The 18,631-nt window shown below is 38.8% G+C and overlaps 2 protein-coding genes across 2 annotated transcripts; one reads left to right on the forward strand and one right to left on the reverse strand.

The window, feature by feature from the left end:
* The first annotated feature begins 217 nt into the window (after positions 1-217).
* adhfe1 (alcohol dehydrogenase iron containing 1) lies at positions 218-9,189 on the forward strand. Its single transcript, XM_058418292.1, has 14 exons — positions 218-352; positions 1,320-1,372; positions 1,481-1,524; positions 1,708-1,761; positions 4,865-5,019; positions 5,247-5,443; positions 6,427-6,504; positions 6,710-6,815; positions 7,001-7,153; positions 7,723-7,821; positions 8,028-8,106; positions 8,263-8,359; positions 8,772-8,929; positions 9,052-9,189. The coding sequence occupies exons 1-14, from the start codon at positions 300-302 to the stop codon at positions 9,133-9,135; spliced, it is 1,410 nt and encodes a 469-aa protein (XP_058274275.1). The 5' UTR covers positions 218-299; the 3' UTR covers positions 9,136-9,189.
* Positions 9,190-10,666: 1,477 nt separating this feature from the next.
* Positions 10,667-17,887, reverse strand: vcpip1 (valosin containing protein (p97)/p47 complex interacting protein 1). The gene is made up of 3 exons (XM_058418291.1): positions 15,182-17,887; positions 12,752-12,838; positions 10,667-12,042 (listed from the first exon to the last, which is right to left on the reverse strand). Exons 1-3 carry the CDS (start codon positions 17,766-17,768, stop codon positions 11,378-11,380), a joined length of 3,339 nt encoding a protein of 1,112 aa, XP_058274274.1. The 5' UTR covers positions 17,769-17,887; the 3' UTR covers positions 10,667-11,377.
* Between the last annotated feature and the right edge of the window lie 744 nt (positions 17,888-18,631).

Raw genomic sequence — 18,631 nt, forward strand, 5'->3', positions numbered from 1 at the left:
TGTGTACTGATGGCATTTATACGCTTCTCTTGTTGTTATATATGTTCATATGCAATTGGGAAAAAAAAACTAATTAAGATTTCAGAAATAATTTAAAATTAATAATAATAATAATAATAATAATAATAATAATAATAATAATAATAATAATAATAATTTAACACTGATTTGCCGTCATACTTGCCGTAGATTGACGCACATGCGCAGTGCAGACCGGGTAGAGTCGCGTAGCATAAAAAAAGTGTGCAGACCGGATAAGGGGACTCGGATTGGGGAAATAAGACACGCTGGACACAGTCATGGTCAGTCGCGACAGAGTGACGCAGTTACTGAGGCAGCTTGCCTTTCAGGCGTAAGTTAAAAAAAAAAAACATACAGAAAATAACATAAAATTATAGTCATATAGTCATTCTAATTATAGGGTGTTATAATCATATACTGCATAACTTTAAAGCTGCACGTTTTCTCAACTGTTCTCCCACTTTCTAAACAGCTTCAGAGGTCACGTTGTTTTACAGTTCAGTTAAAATTACTCTAAATAAAGAGTTGATGTTTTCTATCAATTATATATTTTAAAGCAAGCGATCACTTATGTCACGTGAGCTCCATGCACTGCGCGATTCAATTGAATTCAAGAAGCTTTATTGTCATTTCAACCACATATAGCTGACGCAGTACATAGTGAAAAGAAACAACGTTTCTCCAGGACCTGGTGCTACAGAAACATACAACAACAAGTTCAACACAAAACAACACCACAGAGCTAGGACAGAAGTGTGTCTTAGCCACGTAAAGTCCACAGTGTGTAGCTGGGTGCAAACAGCGAGGCAACTTTAGTGCTTTTTTAAAAAAAAAGAAAAAAGTCCACAATCTAAGTTGTTGAAATAGCGTTTTGTATTTATTACTATATATATATATATATATATATATATATATATATATATATATATATATATATATATATATATATATATGCGCTCATCATGATAAATTGTAATACAGACCTGATGATGCATAAAGCAATATATTTCATAATAATTCAAAATGTTTTTGAAAAGTCCAGTTATTTATAAATGCAGATTTGCCAGCTTGAAAATATCTTAATATGTACCAATGCTTAAAGTGGATTTTAAGATAGAAGTTAAGATTTTCCTGATATTTATTTGAAATAAGCAGGCATGTTTATTTATGAGTGAATTGAGTCAATATATTTGTCATGTGTGCTTTGATATTTCAGGTCAGTTGCCCATAACTCATGTAGGATTTAACTATGCCAGCGCTTTCTGTTTGTTTAAATGCTTTGTGATGCATTTTAACAGGTGTAGATGTCCTGCTCACTCTTCCACGCATTCTGTCCACATCTATCAGTCAGGTATATTTCACCTATAAAAGACAATACACAAGTAAATACAATTTAGGTCTTAAATTTAGGATTTAAGATCATAGTATGAGCTGAAATGACATCTTTCTTTGTGGCCAGATGCTGGTCATGTCCATGGGAGAAAAACTGACTATGCTTTTGAGGTTGGTATCAATCCGACAAACTATATTGTATGCCATATGCTGGTGCTGTTCCTGTTCCATTAAACCAATAAATTATAGCATAATAACAAAGGCCTGTACAATCTTCACTTTATAGCTCTTTAATTGTCAAGTGTGTTCTAGTGGCTTGTGGAGATTTTGAATATTTCTTTATCTGTTTTTTAGATGGCTTGCTCAAATGTCAGATATGGAAAGGGTGTGACCAGAGAAATCGGCATGGTAATAGATTTATTTTATTAAACATAAGAGCAAGCATGTGTGGTAAACTATTGCCATTCAATTAATGGACATAAAGAGATGCCATGTAATTGATGACTTGCTGAATGATAAAAAATTAAATGAAAAACTTTGCAATTTAATTTAGAGAAACTTTGAAAATTACTACTTTTTAACATAATATAAACCTTTATAATATAAAATATATAAAAGTGAGTACACCCCTCACATTTTTGTAAATATTTTATTATATATTTTCATGTGACAACACTGAAGAAATGACACTCTGCTACAATGTAAAGTAGTGAGTGTACAGCCTGTATAACAGTGTAAATTTGCTGACCCCTCAAAATAACTCAACACACAGCCATTAATGTCTAAACTGTTGGCAACAAAAGTGAGTACACCCCTAATTGGAAATGTCCAAATTGGGCCCAAAGTGTCAATATTTTGTGTGGCCACCATTATTTTCCAGCACTGCCTTAACCCTCTTGGGCATGGAGTTCACCAGAGCTTCATAGGTTGCCACTGGAGTCCTCTTCCACTCTTCCATGAAGACATCACAGAGCTGGTGGATGTTAGAAAAATTGTGCTCCCCCACCTTCCGTTTGAGGATGCCCCACAGATGCTCAATAGGGTTTAGGTCTGGAGACATGCTTGGCCAGTCCATCACCTTTACCCTCAGCTTCTTTAGCAAGGCAGTGGTCGTCTTGGAGGTGTGTTTGGGGTCGTTATGTTGGAATACTGCCCTGCGGCCCAGTCTCCGAAGGGAGGGGATCATGCTCTGCTTCAGTACGGCACAGTACATGTTGGCATTCATGGTTCCCTCAATGAACTGTGGCTCCCCAGCGCCGGCAGTATTCATGCAGGCCTAGACCATGACACTCCCACCACCATGCTTGACTGTAGGCAAGACACACTTGTCTTTCTACTCCTCACCTGGTTGCCGGCACACATGCTTGACACCATCTGAACCAAATAAGTTTATCTTGGTCTGATCGGACCACAGGACATGGTTCCAGTAATCCATGTCCTTAGTCTGCTTGTCTTCAGCAAAGTGTATGCGGGCTTTTTTGTGTATCATCTTTAGTAGAGGCTTCCTTCTGGGACGACAGCCATGCAGAACAATTTGATGCAGTGTGCGGCGTATGGTCTGAGCACTGACAGGCTGACCCCCCACCCCTTCAACCTCTGCAGCAATGCTGGCAGCACTCATACACAACCTGCGCTGAGCACGTGCACTCAACTTCTTTGGTGGACCATGGCGAGGCCTGTTCTGAGTGGAAACTGTAAACCTGTAAAACCGCTGTATGGTCTTGCCCACCATGCTGCAGCTCAGTTTCAGGGTCTTGGCAATCTTCTTATAGCCTAGGCCATCTTTATGTAGAGCAACAATTCTTTTTTTCAGATCCTCCGAGAGTTCTTTGCCATGAGTTGCCATGTTGAACATCCAGTGACCAGTATGAGAGAGTGTGAGAGCAATAACACCAAATTTAACACACCTGATCCCTTGTAACACTAACAAGTCACATGACACCGGGGTAAATGGCTAATTGGGCCCAATTTGGACATTTCCAATTAGGGGTGTACTCACTTTTGTTGCCAACGGTTTAGACATTAATGGCTGTGTGTTGAATTATTTTGAGGGGACAGCAAATTTACACTGTTATACAGGCTGTACACTCACTACTTTACATTGTAGCAGAGTGTCATTTCTTCAGTGTTGTCACATGAAAAGATATAATAAAATATTTACAAAAATGTGAGGGGTGTACTCACTTTTGTGAGAGACTGTAAATAAACCTTTTTAACCTTGTGCATCCTCTCCATGTTTATATACACATTATATCACTTTTATTTTTATGAAATACATTTTATGTTGATTTTGGCCCATTTCTATAAATGGTGTTAATAATTCTGTAGTTCTGTCTACCATGCATTACTCTAGTTTTTACGTTGCTAATGTAAAGATTTCTGCATCTCTGGATTCTAAATGATCACCTAGACCAGGACTGCTTTATATAATGTATCTGAGAATCACTCCAAGAACTCAGAAACCCAGACATAAAAAGGAGTAGAATGCACAATCATGTCAGTGCTGAATTATAAGATATATTTATGAAATAACAATATTAAACTCCAATGTATGTAATAAACCAATCATTTTTCATAAGGTATTTCATAATATATTTATGTGAAGTCTAAACCCCGAAACCCTGTATTTAATAAGCTATTGTGCCACTGAAATACAGTTACAGCTGCTCAACAATTACTTCAAGGCATGTGTCTGAGATTTTGATGAATACATCTAGTAATTCTCTGTTAAGACACATGCTCCCTTGAACACAGATACGCTTTAGCTAGTGAAAATGGGAATGAATGGCTTCAAAGACAGAGCTGGGCTCAACCTGACTAGTCGGTATAAGAAACCGGTTTGCCTTTTAAGAGTCCAGTTAAGAGACGAATAATGCTTCACAGCCCTTTTTGTTGTGTACCACAATAAGTGCAAGAAATGTTCATGTGCTGTCAGAATGGCAGTTGACATCACATCATTGTAAAAAATGTAAAGACAACAGAGACAAATGAAAGAGTCTATTATTTCACTGTATAACAGCAACTTTTAGGCCTAAGTATTTGGCTTTTCTAAGAATTTTTCAGCACTTAACCCCAAGATTTTACCCTCAGCAGCTTTATAGGTACTGGCACAGGTCTCAGACAGACAGGTCTAACCCAGACCTAACACTACTGAAGGGGAAATGCATCAAAATATTTACTTCTGAGAACTGTTAATGTTGCTTTACACCAGCTTTATTTAAGTGAAACTTGACTTGTGAGGTCAAAAGCTATGGATTTGTAAGCCATCAGAAACCAAGTGTCTGGGACTGTGTTCACTTTGGTAGCAAAAAATATATGTATTAAATATCTAAAAAAGTCAGCTCTCTTGTGAACCAACATTCACTGGGTTTTTTTGTGGTACAATTTAGAATTTTCATGTTGGCAGGAAGTATATTAAAAATGTGTTTACAACAGTTATTAATGGTAAGTGTGTAATTTCTTACTAAATGTAAATTTGGATATAATGAGAATTTTCTAAATGTTTCGTTAGGACTTGCAGAATTTGGGTGCACAAAATGTGTGTTTGATGACAGACAGGAACTTGTCCAGTTTGCCCCCAGTAACAGCAGTGCTGGACTCACTAGCCAGGCATGGTGTGAAGTTCGAATGTTATGACAATGTGAGGGTGGAACCTACGGACTCTAGGTGAAGTATTTATTTGTGTTTGTATGTTGTAGAAACATAAAGTGTGATTTGTTTCATTTCCTATAATGCACATTTGACTCAGCAGAATCTAATTTAAACTGCATTTAAGTTCTAATAACAGAGCATTAATTATTGATATTGGTGTAAGAGAGATGTCTATACTGGGAGTCTACATTGGGAGTCTCTGTAGTTTGAAAGACGATATCCTTTTTCCCTCCTAATTTTAGTTTTAAAGCAGCAATTGATTTTGTGAAGAGAAGAAATTTTGATGCATATGTAGCTGTGGGTGGCGGTTCTGTGATTGACACCTGTAAAGCTGCCAATCTTTATGTATGTCACCCTGAGGATGACTTTCTGGATTTTGTCAATGCGCCAGTTGGGAAAGGAAAGCCAGTTACCCGATCACTGAAGCCTCTTATTGCAGGTATTTGTGCTTGAACTCAGTTAAGGAATACTGATTCCTATGAATTATATCAGATTTATGCTTTTAGTGCTTGACATAAAAACCTGTATAATTGAACATTTTTTCTGACAATCCTGACTATATTTCTAGAGTTTTTGGACTAAATTCACCTTGTTCAATGTCATGTTAAAAATAGAAAATTTGCAACCTTAAAGTCACATCCAGGTTGTGGAAACTGAAATAGTAAACCTCATTTGAGTTAGGAATTCAGATTATAAATATCAAATAATTTCTGGGTAATTATCTTAGTTACTCAGAGCAAACTAATCTGGCTCTTATTAGAAAAGGAAAAGGAATCCAGACTCAATACCTAAAATTGTACATGTCGGGCAGTGAACAGCAACAGTCAGGAGCAAAGAGGAACTGGATGATTCCCTCAAATCGGCATGGCCTGGTATATGGGACCACCAGCAAGCTTCCTGGTACCTTTTTTCGACACTGACTAGCAGCGACTGCCAGTTAGTGGAACTTGGATGAAAACATGAAGCACAAAGCAAAGTCTCTCTGTTGCACTTGAGTCAGCAGATTCAATCCAGGCTAAAGAAATCACTGCTACATCTTAGAAATGTATAGATATGAGACTCATGTTCAGGGATACAGACAGCTATCAGTCTCTGACAGTACATCTCCATAGCAGTAGAATGGGAAATAAAGGCCCTGTGTTTCAGGCACCCCCTCACCTTAGACTCATGCTAGTTTAGTTTGATTATTTAAATAATGATTTAGTTAATATACCTTTTTAATGCTGGTGCTATAAATGTTTCAGGCAATATTTATTTTTGCTGTATCAAAAAATATATCGTATCCAATGACCACTATATCATACCATGTGCAAGCTCCTTTTAGAAAATGTGACGTATATCATAAAAAAGACCACAAGTCTACAAGACTACAAGTCTATTCTGTGTATTAAGTTTATTACATGTATGTATGTGTGTTCTCAGTTCCCACTACAGCAGGGACAGGGAGTGAGACCACAGGTGTAGCAATATTTGATTTTGAAGACCTGAAGGCCAAAACAGGTGTGAGATATAATAATAAAAACAACAACTATATTTTCAGTTTAAGCTTCAGTCTTTTACTTGCTATTCATACTATATAGGTACAGTATCTGTATAGGTAAATATCTTTTTTTTAGAAACCAGTTACAGTATTTGTATTTATCTTTAGAATTAGAATTTAGTTCCCTGTAAAATGTGATTTTGTTTAATGCATTTTGTTTCACAGGGATAGCAAGTCGATCACTGAAGCCTACCTTGGCAATGGTGGATCCACTACACACACTGCACATGCCGGCCAGAGTGGCCGCCAACAGTGGCTTTGATGTGCTTTGGTAAGGTTCAGTGCAAAGTTTGTGTGCACCTCTGTAAGGTAATTAAAGTACTAGAATTCTTACTTTAATAAATATACTTTACATTTATTCTCATTTGAACCCTTGCTCATGTAGTCTCTCTCTCTCTCTTTCTCTCTCTCTCTTGCTCGCTCGCTCACTCGCTTGTTGTCTGTCACCTCCAACAGCCATGCTTTGGAATCCTACACTGCTTTGCCATACAATATGAGGAGTCCATGTCCCACCAACCCCATCTCCCGTCCTGCTTATCAGGGCAGCAACCCAATCAGCGATGTCTGGGCAAGACATGCTCTCTGTATAGTAGCCAAGTACTTGAAACGGTACATCAAAGTTTGATAGATACGAAATAAAGAGACATAGCACAGTGCTAGTTTTGGCATTGGCAGTTTCTAGAGTGTTTACAGAAGAAGAAGTGCATTAATATTTGAACCCTGCTATGCAGATAAATCACATCCAACAATGATAGTTGTTTGGGGGTAAATTCATTACATGTTTCTGGCAGTTGATGCTGTTAATCTCTTAGCTGTTGTTATAGGAGGGCATACTGTTATGAAAAAATAATTAACGGTGGTGTGATGTAATGCAGCCTGAGGGCACACTAGAGTTGATTATTTTCCATTAACAGCATCTCAAAATGTTTTATCCCAATTATACCACAGCAATTAGTGTTCATAAAGATACAATTTATACATTTATAATTATGTTTAATGTTGTTAAAAAATAAAAGTAAAAATAACTAGTGAAAAAGCCTAGTTCAATAGGTCAACAGATCAACAATCATCCACTTTTTCTCTCTCAGAGAAAAGAAAAGATTCCACCATTATGAACAGTCTGAGCTGTCTTGTTCAGGTAAATAAAATGTTTGAGAATATCAATCTGTGTGTGTCAGAGCGGTGCGTGATCCAGATGATGTAGAGGCACGCTCCAGCATGCACCTGGCAAGTGTGTTTGCTGGAATCGGCTTTGGAAATGCAGGAGTTCATTTATGGTAAATCTTCTGATTTACATGTCGTTTACAGTTAAAAATGTAATTGATCCATTTTTACATACAAGTTGTTTTTTTGTTTTTACCAATCTTCAAAAGTTTTCTTTAATTCTGAATATTGGGTGATAAACCCAATAAAAAAATCACGAGTGCTTAATCTCTTCTTATTGAACATGATGCTCTGCTGCACCTCTGCTACTTTATTTCAGTCATGGAATGTCATATCCTATCTCTGGGAATATCAAAACCCATAAAGCTAGAGGATACAGTGTTGACCATCCGTTAGTGGTATGTCCTAAAATCATTTACCATATTATTACTTTATTTATTACATACAATATTTATGTCCAGCACTGAAATACTTGCAATAAAAATAACTATATGTGTGCAGTGCTTCCTTTTTTTGTCTCCCAATATGATTTTAAATGTTGGTGATACCTGAAGCCTCATGGGCTCTCTGTGGTTCTCACATCTCCTGCTGTGTTTGCCTTTACTGCCTGCATGTGCCCAGAGCGCCATCTAGAGGCAGCAGAGATACTGGGTAATGGACAAAGACAGACACGCACTTTTTTTAATTGAACTGTGTAGACCAGACTTCTGTGTCCTATTGGGCTCACTGTGTGTATGTATATATATGTATATATATATGTATATATATGTGTGTGTGTGTATATATATATATATTATATATATATATATAATATATATAATATATATTATATATATATATATATATAATATATATATATATATATATATATAATATATATATATATATATATATATATATATATATATATATATATAATATATATATATATATATAATATATATATATATATATATTATATATATATATATATATATATATATATATATATATATATATAATATATGTATGTATATATATGTATATATGTATGTGTGTGTGTATATGTGTGTGTGGATGTAAGGTGCTGATGTAAGGAATGTGAAGACAGCAGATGCTGGACATGTATTGGCAGACATACTGAGAAACTTTCTGTATGACCTGGAGGTGGAAGATGGCTTGTCTAATATTGGCTACAGTAAAGAGGATATTCCTGAACTGGTGAAGGGAACTATTCCACAGGTTTGCATTGTCTATTTCTGAGTAGTTCTTCTTACCAAACTCAAAAAGATGTTATGGTTTTCCAGTTCATTTTGAGTATGCTTGTCTATGTTTATATTTGCTTGTGTGTGTGCACTTTGCAGGAGCGTGTGACAAAACTCGCCCCAAGATGTCACACTGAAGAGGATCTCACTCGTTTGTTTGAAGCGTCCATGAAACTGTACTAAACTTGATGACAATAATTTAAAATCTGCCATATTTTAGTCCAAATATAACCCTGGAGTACAAAGTTTTTAAAAAAAGGGGGAAAAATCATGATTTATTTTGTAAAAGAAATAATAGTCAGTAATATCGTATTTTTGCAGTGAGACAGTAACTTTATTTTGTTGTTAGGCCAAAAATTTATTGCACATGCAAACTGCAAATTCTTTAGCTGTGTGGATCTTCAGACTGATTTGTTGGCAAACAGAATAAACAAATCAAAAGAACAAAAAACCAAATATATGTACATGATAAAGTACAATATATATACTATATATTACAGGCCGTCACCTCATCAGAAAGATCACTTATGCACAATGAAAATAACTGATCTCTTTAGAATTTTAACTTTGGCCATATCATTACCAATATTCAGGAATAGTGCTTATAAACATTCTTCTCTGTCTCTCATGGTCCAACAGAAATATAATGTCTTATTCTTATCACCATGAGAACTCTTTATACAGTTGAAACATATCAAGCAATAAAATAAAATAAAATAAAATAAAATAATGAGCTACTTAGCTCATGCGAAATTTCTTCTTCTGATTCTTCATTTTTCTATTTTCAATCTCAGTTAACGTGCTCATCAAACTGGAAATGCCTAAACCTGAGTTACAGGCTACACTCCATTCTACAGTAAACTGGTGCCACGGCTTGCTTCCATTCAGAGAGGCACGCTCCACATGACATTTTATTTACATGAATGACACTCACTTGGAAAAAGGGCTCAAAAGGAACGAACTAGCCTTGCATCATAAAAAAAACTTTGCAAAAACAAATTTTTACACATTTCTAAATTTACATAGAAATGAGTAGAAGAATTGTCTGAGCTACCTTTAGCTGAGATTTAATCGAAAGCATTTAAGAATAAAATGATACAAGATGATTCAACAAATTTTGATTGTGGTGAAGGAAGAAGAGTGTATGCTGTGGGTTGTAAGTAAACCTTAGTGACCATTAAGGCTGTGTGGATGTGCATGGACAATGGCAGCACATGTACAAGGCCACCACTAGAAAATATAACAAATACAACCTTCCTCTCCACTAGACCCGTCTTAATCAGAAAGGAGTAAAGCTTTGGTCAGGTCATCCCAGCCAGCTTTTTATACGACGTCCCCGCCCGACCCAGTAGATTCATACAGTGCACACAGCTTTACACAACCTGGAGAAATTAAATGCACCTCAAATTTTCAAGGTTTATCTAATCAGACAAGAATGCAGCAGCATTCATGTGGAGGATAGTAGTCACGCCAGAAACACACCATTCAGCAAATATTTACACACAGCTTAACAGCAAAAATCAATCAGTACTCCTCTGCTTTACTAAAGATGTATTATACTGTACAAGCATTACCAGTCTTAAGTCAAGCCTAAAGCACTGCGTTGATCTTTAGTGTTACTAATTCAGAGGATTCGATTCTCTGGGATACATTAACAATTTAATGTCAAATGTAATATAACAGCAGCATGTTAAGCATAGCATTGTGTGCCAAAATTAAACAGAAATTCCTTCAATTTATATTTGTCAACAGTTTTCTATCACTATGACTTTTGAATACCAAGAAAAGGCAGTTCTAACCTGGTCACAAAAATAGGTAAGTGGCGGTATCCAGTGGAGAGTTCCTATTGACACCGTTTATTTATTCCACACATGGCTTAATCTGAAGAAAATACCACAGTCCATAGAGGTATAGACCATACCCTACCAACAGTATCACTGTGCAAACACAAACATAAGCCAGTTGTAAAATATGATCAGCACGGCATTATCTTTGAATGATGCATCTGAACTACATTAAGACAAGTAGGAGTCCCTTTATGTTCACAGCAAACTAACAAATCACCCAACTATCTATATCTGAGGCTGGGTAAATGCATTTTGTAGCCGATTTAAGAGTATAAACTGCTACAGAAGGCTTTGTGTATTGAACATCAGATGCACTTGGTTCTACATACTGTCAGTACACACAACCTCTTCAGCCTTACTGTGTGCTCCTGACTAAGTGTCTATGTAAAGCATGTTAAGTGTGTGTGCGTGTTGCAATATATGGAGAAAGCACATTTTTTTTACCAGCACCTTTGCTCAACTCCAGCCTCCTTATGACAATTACTCAGGAATGCATTTGGGAACCTCACACATACAGTAATTGGTTAATAGGATCACTGGGTAAGTAAATGTGCACAATTTGTATGTGAAAAAGGACATCATAAGGACTGGTCCATGGGCTCAGAGATGCTTGGAGACTCTGCCCCTTGGCTCTTTGTTTCATCTTGCTCATCTAGATCTTCCTCCTTTTCATTCTGCTTAGTAGTGGTGCTAGCTGTTGTCTGTTGCCGTAAGTGTTTGTCCATAGAGGCCTGTATATTTGACACCATCTCCTGTAGACGGCGCCGTTGAGCCTCAATCGCTGTGGGCTCTAATTCTAATTCTCGACACCCTTCACGCAGGGTGAGCATGCCCGGAGCCACACGCACCAGCTCTTCCCTTGACCGTGCTAGCCCCTCCTCCTGTACACTGGCACTCAGGTCCACTCCATTGCTGTGTTCTCGCCTGATTGGCTTGTGCTCATGTGAGGTGGAGCCCAGGGAATGACCTTTGCCCTGGAAAGCAGTAACAGTCTGCTCCTTTTTGCGCACCACCCCTCCACTGCCCAATTTAAGGCCATGAGCAGGGCTTCCCTCACGGTTACGAGAAGGAGGCTCAGAACACAGTTGGGACAGTGCTTCTTGAATAATTTCTTCCACATTAGGGCCCACTGGGAAGTGGCCAGCAGCATCCACACACAGTTCCAAACGCTCCTCTGCTGCGTTAAACACAAATGTCTTACCAGTCAGGTGTGGCAGAGTGCAGTGCTTCCCATCCAACAGACCTGAAGTCGAACACAGACAGACATGGGAACACACACACAGATTAAAAATAATTTTGTTTAGTCGAAGCACTGTCTTACATTTGTACATTTTGATTTGTGATTGATGTTTTAAAGTATGTTCAATCCTTTTCTGTTCTGTAAACCAGCTAAAAAAAGTAATAGTAATTTTGACAGGACTCCAACATGACAGGTCATTTTGACCTTCTTTTATTTCCAAGTGACCAAAACCTAAGTACATTTCCTGACCTGGTACTACATGTACTGTATAGGGGCTTGGGGATAGAAATAATGCAGATCATTCCAGTTTTGCTGATACACACAATAAAGAACAGTATTCACAGAGAGCACACGTGGTAAAAAAAACAACTGCTTAACATTGCTGGCATGTAGAAGCTGTGTGTCAGGTGCAAATCCCACCGGGGATAGAAGTGGGGTTGGCTGTATTCTCAGTGAAATAGACAGTAAGACAGTAGAGTTCCTGTGTTTCTATGCACTAGTTTATCTTCTGCATGTCTATATAGTGCGGGTGTTCCATGCCTGTGAAGTTATCCACCATCTTTAGTGGACATTACATTTTAACAGTATCCTGATAGACTATAAAATTCAGCTCAGTCCAGATGGACAGTGAGCATGTCCACTATCAGGGATGATAAACTACACTATAATTGTAGAAAACAATCCACAACCAACTAAAAACCGGAAGACTTACCCATATCTTTCTTTACAATGTTATAGAAGACTCCTCCTTGCTGAAACAAATGAGGTAACTTCTTAGCATATGACCAAACATCCTCACCTGAGAGACAGGGAAAGAATAAAAAACCTGCATGTTTTTGAAAGCCACTTAAAGTGAGATTCAGAATACCATAAACAAAGAGCAAAGCAGCAAGTGGGCTTGTGAATATGTGCTTCTCTTATAATACCTATATACATCTTTATCTTTATATAAGGTTTAAAATCTACTTGTGTCTGAGCCAACCTGTGCTGTACATATTTTGTGTTAAAAGTATGTTTGTATTTGTAAGAAGAATATCTAACATTAAATATATTTGCTTTTATATTTGCTTTTATGAATCATTAATGTAAATTCTCTTATATAAATTATGATATGATTTGCATTGATTATCAACGTTTACATAACATTTTATTATTTATTTATATCCTTTGAATGGAAGTAGAGACAGATATGGTGGAGTAAGGTGGGTATACCTGCTATTAGAGCAGTAAGAAGGAAAACAGTTTTTAGACTGTGAAACAATGAAAACTACTGTGGAAACTGTATATTATGTCCTGCATGTATTTGGGATTTAGGGATCTGTTTTGACCTTTTTTCCACAAGTCTGATCAATCAAAATAATAATAATAATCATAAATATTAAAATAAGCATGCATGGACACTATAGCCCAGCAGCTATCACTGACATTGGTCATTATAACAATGGCAGAAACTAAAACAGCTGTGGAAAAAAAACCCCAATAATTTTAATTTATTCATTTTCATTCACTTAGAGGAAAGTTTTCTTGTTCCCGACTGCCTGTTGCATTAAAAGGTTATTTAAAAGGTTGACTGTATGCAACATACACACACTGTAAGCAAAGGATATGCAGCCAAATATTATGTATTCATTATGCTACGGTTGTTCCAATATTTTTGCTCATAACTAGGTAGTCTGCCACCAGAGGTGTCATGTTCCTAAGGTTACACATTTACATTTAACATCAGGAAATTAAAACAGAAATTGTAAACCTGAAAGTCCAAAGATGAAAGAATTAGCATTGCCTTTCTTATACTTTTGAAGGAGACTGTACACACACATATAAAAATATTACCAAAAGTATGTGGACAGTTGATCATCACAGCCAGAAGGATTGGGCCATAGTTATTCAATTCAACCCAAAGGTGATGGGGCTCAGGTCGGGGCTTTGTGAAGGCACGCGAGTTCTTCAACATCAACTTTGATAAAGAATGCTTTAGTAAAACTCGTTTTTTTTTTGTCTTGCTGGAATATTGAACTTAGTTCCAGTGAATTACAAATGCTACAGCATACAATTCTGTGCATTCAGGCTGGAGAAGACCTACACATGTGTGTCCAGATACTTTTGGTAATGTTTGTATAGCCAAAAATCTTGAGACATATAGCAGAAAAGGTGAATTAGTGATGAGTTAAGTGAGATAAACAAACAAACCAATAAATAATGAATAGTTTGACAAGAAAACAGAGGGGGAAGTGATCATGGACACCAAGCCAAACGTTTCACACACTGATACAGCCTTGGCCTCTCACAAACCAATGTACCCAGATGCCACATTGAAAAAGCAGACGGGTTGATGTATTTGGCGAGTAATACAACACACTAGGGGTATATTGCAAATCTGTCACTTAAGGATTATACACTAGCTGAGCCATTGGAGCTCATCCTCTTTTTATATGGCAGAATTTCTTTTATCTTAATGGCATGGCTGGTCTGATTTGTGGATCTGTCTTGTCTTGCTTTCTTTAATATATTATTTTGTCCATATGTAATACTTCTGTAAGTGAAATAAATAAGCGATTTCAACTTGACAGTAATCTGCTTACATAATTCCAGCAACTCATTGCAAGAAATAACATTGAAGCCAGCCAAGTGAGGTTTAGTGAGTCTCCTTATGTGTAAATTTAAGGATAAAGCTTGATAAAGGATGTCTATGTGCATAATTTGTATTATTTTGAATATCAAACATTGTATGTAACATTACACACGTTCACAGGATTAAACACAACAGTGGACCGGATCAGAAAATGTTAAACCTGATCATTGCTAACCCAGTGTTTCAGACCACTGCTAACCCTAATACCAAGAATCAGTATTGGATTGGTGGCTGTGACATCTGTTATGCACATCCACCAAAACGGAATGTTATTCACGCATATTCTTTTCTAAAAAGGTCTTTGTGAAAAATATTACATAAACATGATCTCACAAATGGCGCAATTTCCTTTTAAATCAATCATAACAGATTTAAGTGGACAAAGTATTACTTACTTTGCTTTTTTTCATGATAATGAAAAAATGTTCAACAAATAACCCTAATCTATATTTTTTAACTTGTTAAATATGAACAAGGGCTGTTACTGCTTTTCAAAATGTTATGTCCTACCCATAAGTGTTGCAAGGAGACAGAGTGATGACATCTCCAGATCAACACTGTCTTGTATCTCTCGGCTGCTGGTTCTGCTGAGCCAAGGTTCCATTGGGGTATGAGTATGTATTTGTGTGTCTGGGACACTCTCCTTGAGCACTTCCACAGTGATGCGATCTCCGTGTTGCAGGGCCACAGGCAGGTCCTGATGCTCGGGGGGTGGTGGGGGAAGTTCCCGGGGAGGAAAGCCGTGTCGGATACACTGTTGGTGGGGCTGTAGGTTGAAGGCTTGGGTGATGGCTTCCTGCAGCTCTGCATAGGTATTATTGGCTTGCAGCTGCAGCGTTGCCTGCCGCCCATCACTGGTTGTCACCCGGATCTTCTTCTGCCCACTAGGGGTCAAGCCTTTAGTGGGTGTGGGTGGAGCTGAGGAGAAGGGGGCAGGGGAGGCAGAACGAGGCTCTGCACTCTGGTCTTGCATCTGCTGACGTTGTGTGCGTCTGCGTTGGGACAGAGCTGCCTGCTCACTAATCTTATGTTGCAGACTCCTCTCTGCTTGGCTCATCACCAGTTCCTCTTTATGTAAAGTGCGGCCCTTCTGGCCTGTCAATATAATCTTTTGGGGAGGGTTCGCATCCAACTCCACCACCTGTCCACCCCCTTGCCCTTGGCCCTGCATGTGAGCACCCTCTATAGCCACTGGATGGTACTCCTCCGGGTTCTTTTTTGCTGTATGGTGCAAAACAGTGTTCACCACCTTCTGCACTAGAATCTCACTGCCAAACTCTCCTGGGAAGTGCTTTGTGACAAGGCGCATTGCTACATCGTAGACATTGCTATTCAGCGCTGGGTCTAATTCATACTGGAACCAATAGACAGTCTCACGGACTACACGCCCACCCCACTCAAGGGTAATGGGGAATGCCTCTGGCAAGTTGTCATACTCCTTTCCTTCCCAGTAATGTTTAAAGCCACAACCACACTTACCACCCTGTGAGCGTGTGTTGGTACGGTCCCCATCTAGGTACACTATAGAACCATCACCACGGACATGCCGCACAGAGTTTCTGTGGCACCAGGAGCAGGTAGATAGTGAACTGAGTTTGTAGTCAGGAACCAGCGCATCCCTCTCAGGGCAGTAGGAACATACCAAGTTATTCAACGGGAAGGTGTAGTTCTTGTCTCCACGGAGAGTGCCATGTGTAGACTTAGCAAGGTTGTAGAGTTTTCCACCAGGCACTAACCACTCAGGGGGAACATGGAGTTCAGACAGAGCACTGCAAATCAGACAGCGGTGAAGACGATTCTCCTGCACCAATTTTTTGGCTGCCTCTGTCACCTCTTCTGGTTGGATGCCAATCACCCCTGTTCGACGGTAAACATACTGATGAACATCAGCCACCAGCGCAGGATGGATGGCATGTTTTCCAATAAACACATCCTCCATGGCACTAACTAAGCGGAGGAGGTATTTCTCCTGCAGGCTTCGATCTCCCCCGATAACACAGCCCCCACAGGCTTCCAGACTGATATACCTATAGATCAGCTCCTGTGGAACACCCCAAGCCTTTGGAATCAGTGCTGCGGGCAGCTTTGGAAGCAGCATTCCTTTAATACCCACTAGAGGGAGGTAATGGTTCCTGGCCGAGCTGCTCCAGGCAATGCAGATAGGCTTGTTGAGAGAGCCATCCTTTCCTCTGCAATGCTCCTCAGGCACCAGGCCTGGCAGAAACGTGGCTGAGTAGTCACCCGAACTCCTCATGCCACTCAGGGAGTCCAGCAGGATTATGGGACGATGCAGGACATTGGCTAGGCCAAATATGTGTATGTTCCTCAATCCAAGAGGGACACCCTCTGGAGGTACGAACAATGGGTCACATTCATTGATGATGTCCTCCCATTCTGCAGTGTCAATAAAGTCTTGAAAAAGAGCCTTATACCGATCCAGATTTTGTTTGAAACTGAGCTTGAGGTTCTCCCTTAGGGCATGCCAAAAAAGCTCACGACCCACTAAAGCCCTGGACACTGCATGAACCAGGCAATGGCCATCTCCGTCCACATGTACAGGAATGAGACATTCTTTGTTGTTGTTGGCTTTCTTGATCTCCTCCAGTGTATCATGAAGATATATGAGACTGCCAGATCTGTCCTTACCATAGCCAACTGTAGATATGTGCTCCTGTTCTATAAGAAAAGCTCTCCCCCCTAGCAGCGAGCAGTCAAAGAGCTCACCTTGATTTATCTCCCGCAGTAGTTTCGCTTTTCCCGTCTGTTTGTCCATCCCGTAACGGGTAAGGATCGGTGACAGAAGCTTGCAGTGATAATTGGACAGACCCATCACTTTGACCATCTCTGTGCTTTTCTTCGGGACTCCCGTAACGTCCAGCAAGGCGTTTCTCAGTAAATTATGAAGCACGACATCTGGGTCAGTGACTTCTTCCACATTTAAAAGGTCCTTCTGTTCGTGACGCTGGCCACACTCCGTGCATTCAATGCTAACTGAGCTATAAGCTGGGAAGAACAGTCTCGCCTGACATTTGAAATCTGGACAAATACCTGATAAGATTCGCTTGTCCCTTTTCTTTGTACTTTGTGCCGAGGACATTTTGATGAGTGATTCTTTTCTACTGCAGCAGTTTATAAAACCATTATAATATTCTCCCCGGTTCGTGTAATCCTTCAGTTGTTATTTATCCGCTGAGATCAACACGGAAGCGGTTGTTTTTCTCCACCCACTGTCTGTTTCATGACGTCACCTTCTGGACCGAAGCGGCAAGCCGGATGTTGTAGTTTGAGCTCAAGAATGACCTCCTCTCCTACAAAACACTTAACTCATTAAGCATTCAAATGTATCTAAATTTACTTATAAGCATTTGTATTTAGTATCGTATAATATGTTGCCATAAAATAGCGACAAAAACAATTAGGAAGTAAAATAAATGGCAAACGTTTTAGACTACATGAACCAGAATGCAACGCGGTGTCGTACATCCGCCCTGTGATCCGGTGATGCACCTAACGGAAGTTTTATGTTTAGAGAACACATGGCTTTGTTGGAGGGGGTATTTCCGAAAGCAGAGGCTTGTCTCACAAAAGCAAATTTATATATTTATTAGCTATCTTTGCGCTCATGTTGCACTTTCTCACCATGTTGGTGATTTACGGTCAAACTCACGTGCACGGAAATTTGCGCATGCGCTGTTTAAAATACATTTTGCTTATCAAATGGTGACACTGCGAAGATATATATATATATATATACACTATATTGCCAAAAGTATTCGCTCACCCATCCAAATAATCAGGATCAGGTGTTCCAATCACTTCCATGGCCACAGGTGTATAAAATCAAGCACCTAGGCATGCAGACTGTTTTTACAAACATTTGTGAAAGAATGGGTCGCTCTCAGGAGCTCAGTGAATTCCAGCGTGGAACTGTGATAGGATGCCACCTGTGCAACAAATCCA

This window comes from Hemibagrus wyckioides, linkage group LG20, assembly GCF_019097595.1.
Source record: "Hemibagrus wyckioides isolate EC202008001 linkage group LG20, SWU_Hwy_1.0, whole genome shotgun sequence".
NCBI classification, from domain to species: Eukaryota; Metazoa; Chordata; class Actinopteri; order Siluriformes; family Bagridae; genus Hemibagrus; species Hemibagrus wyckioides.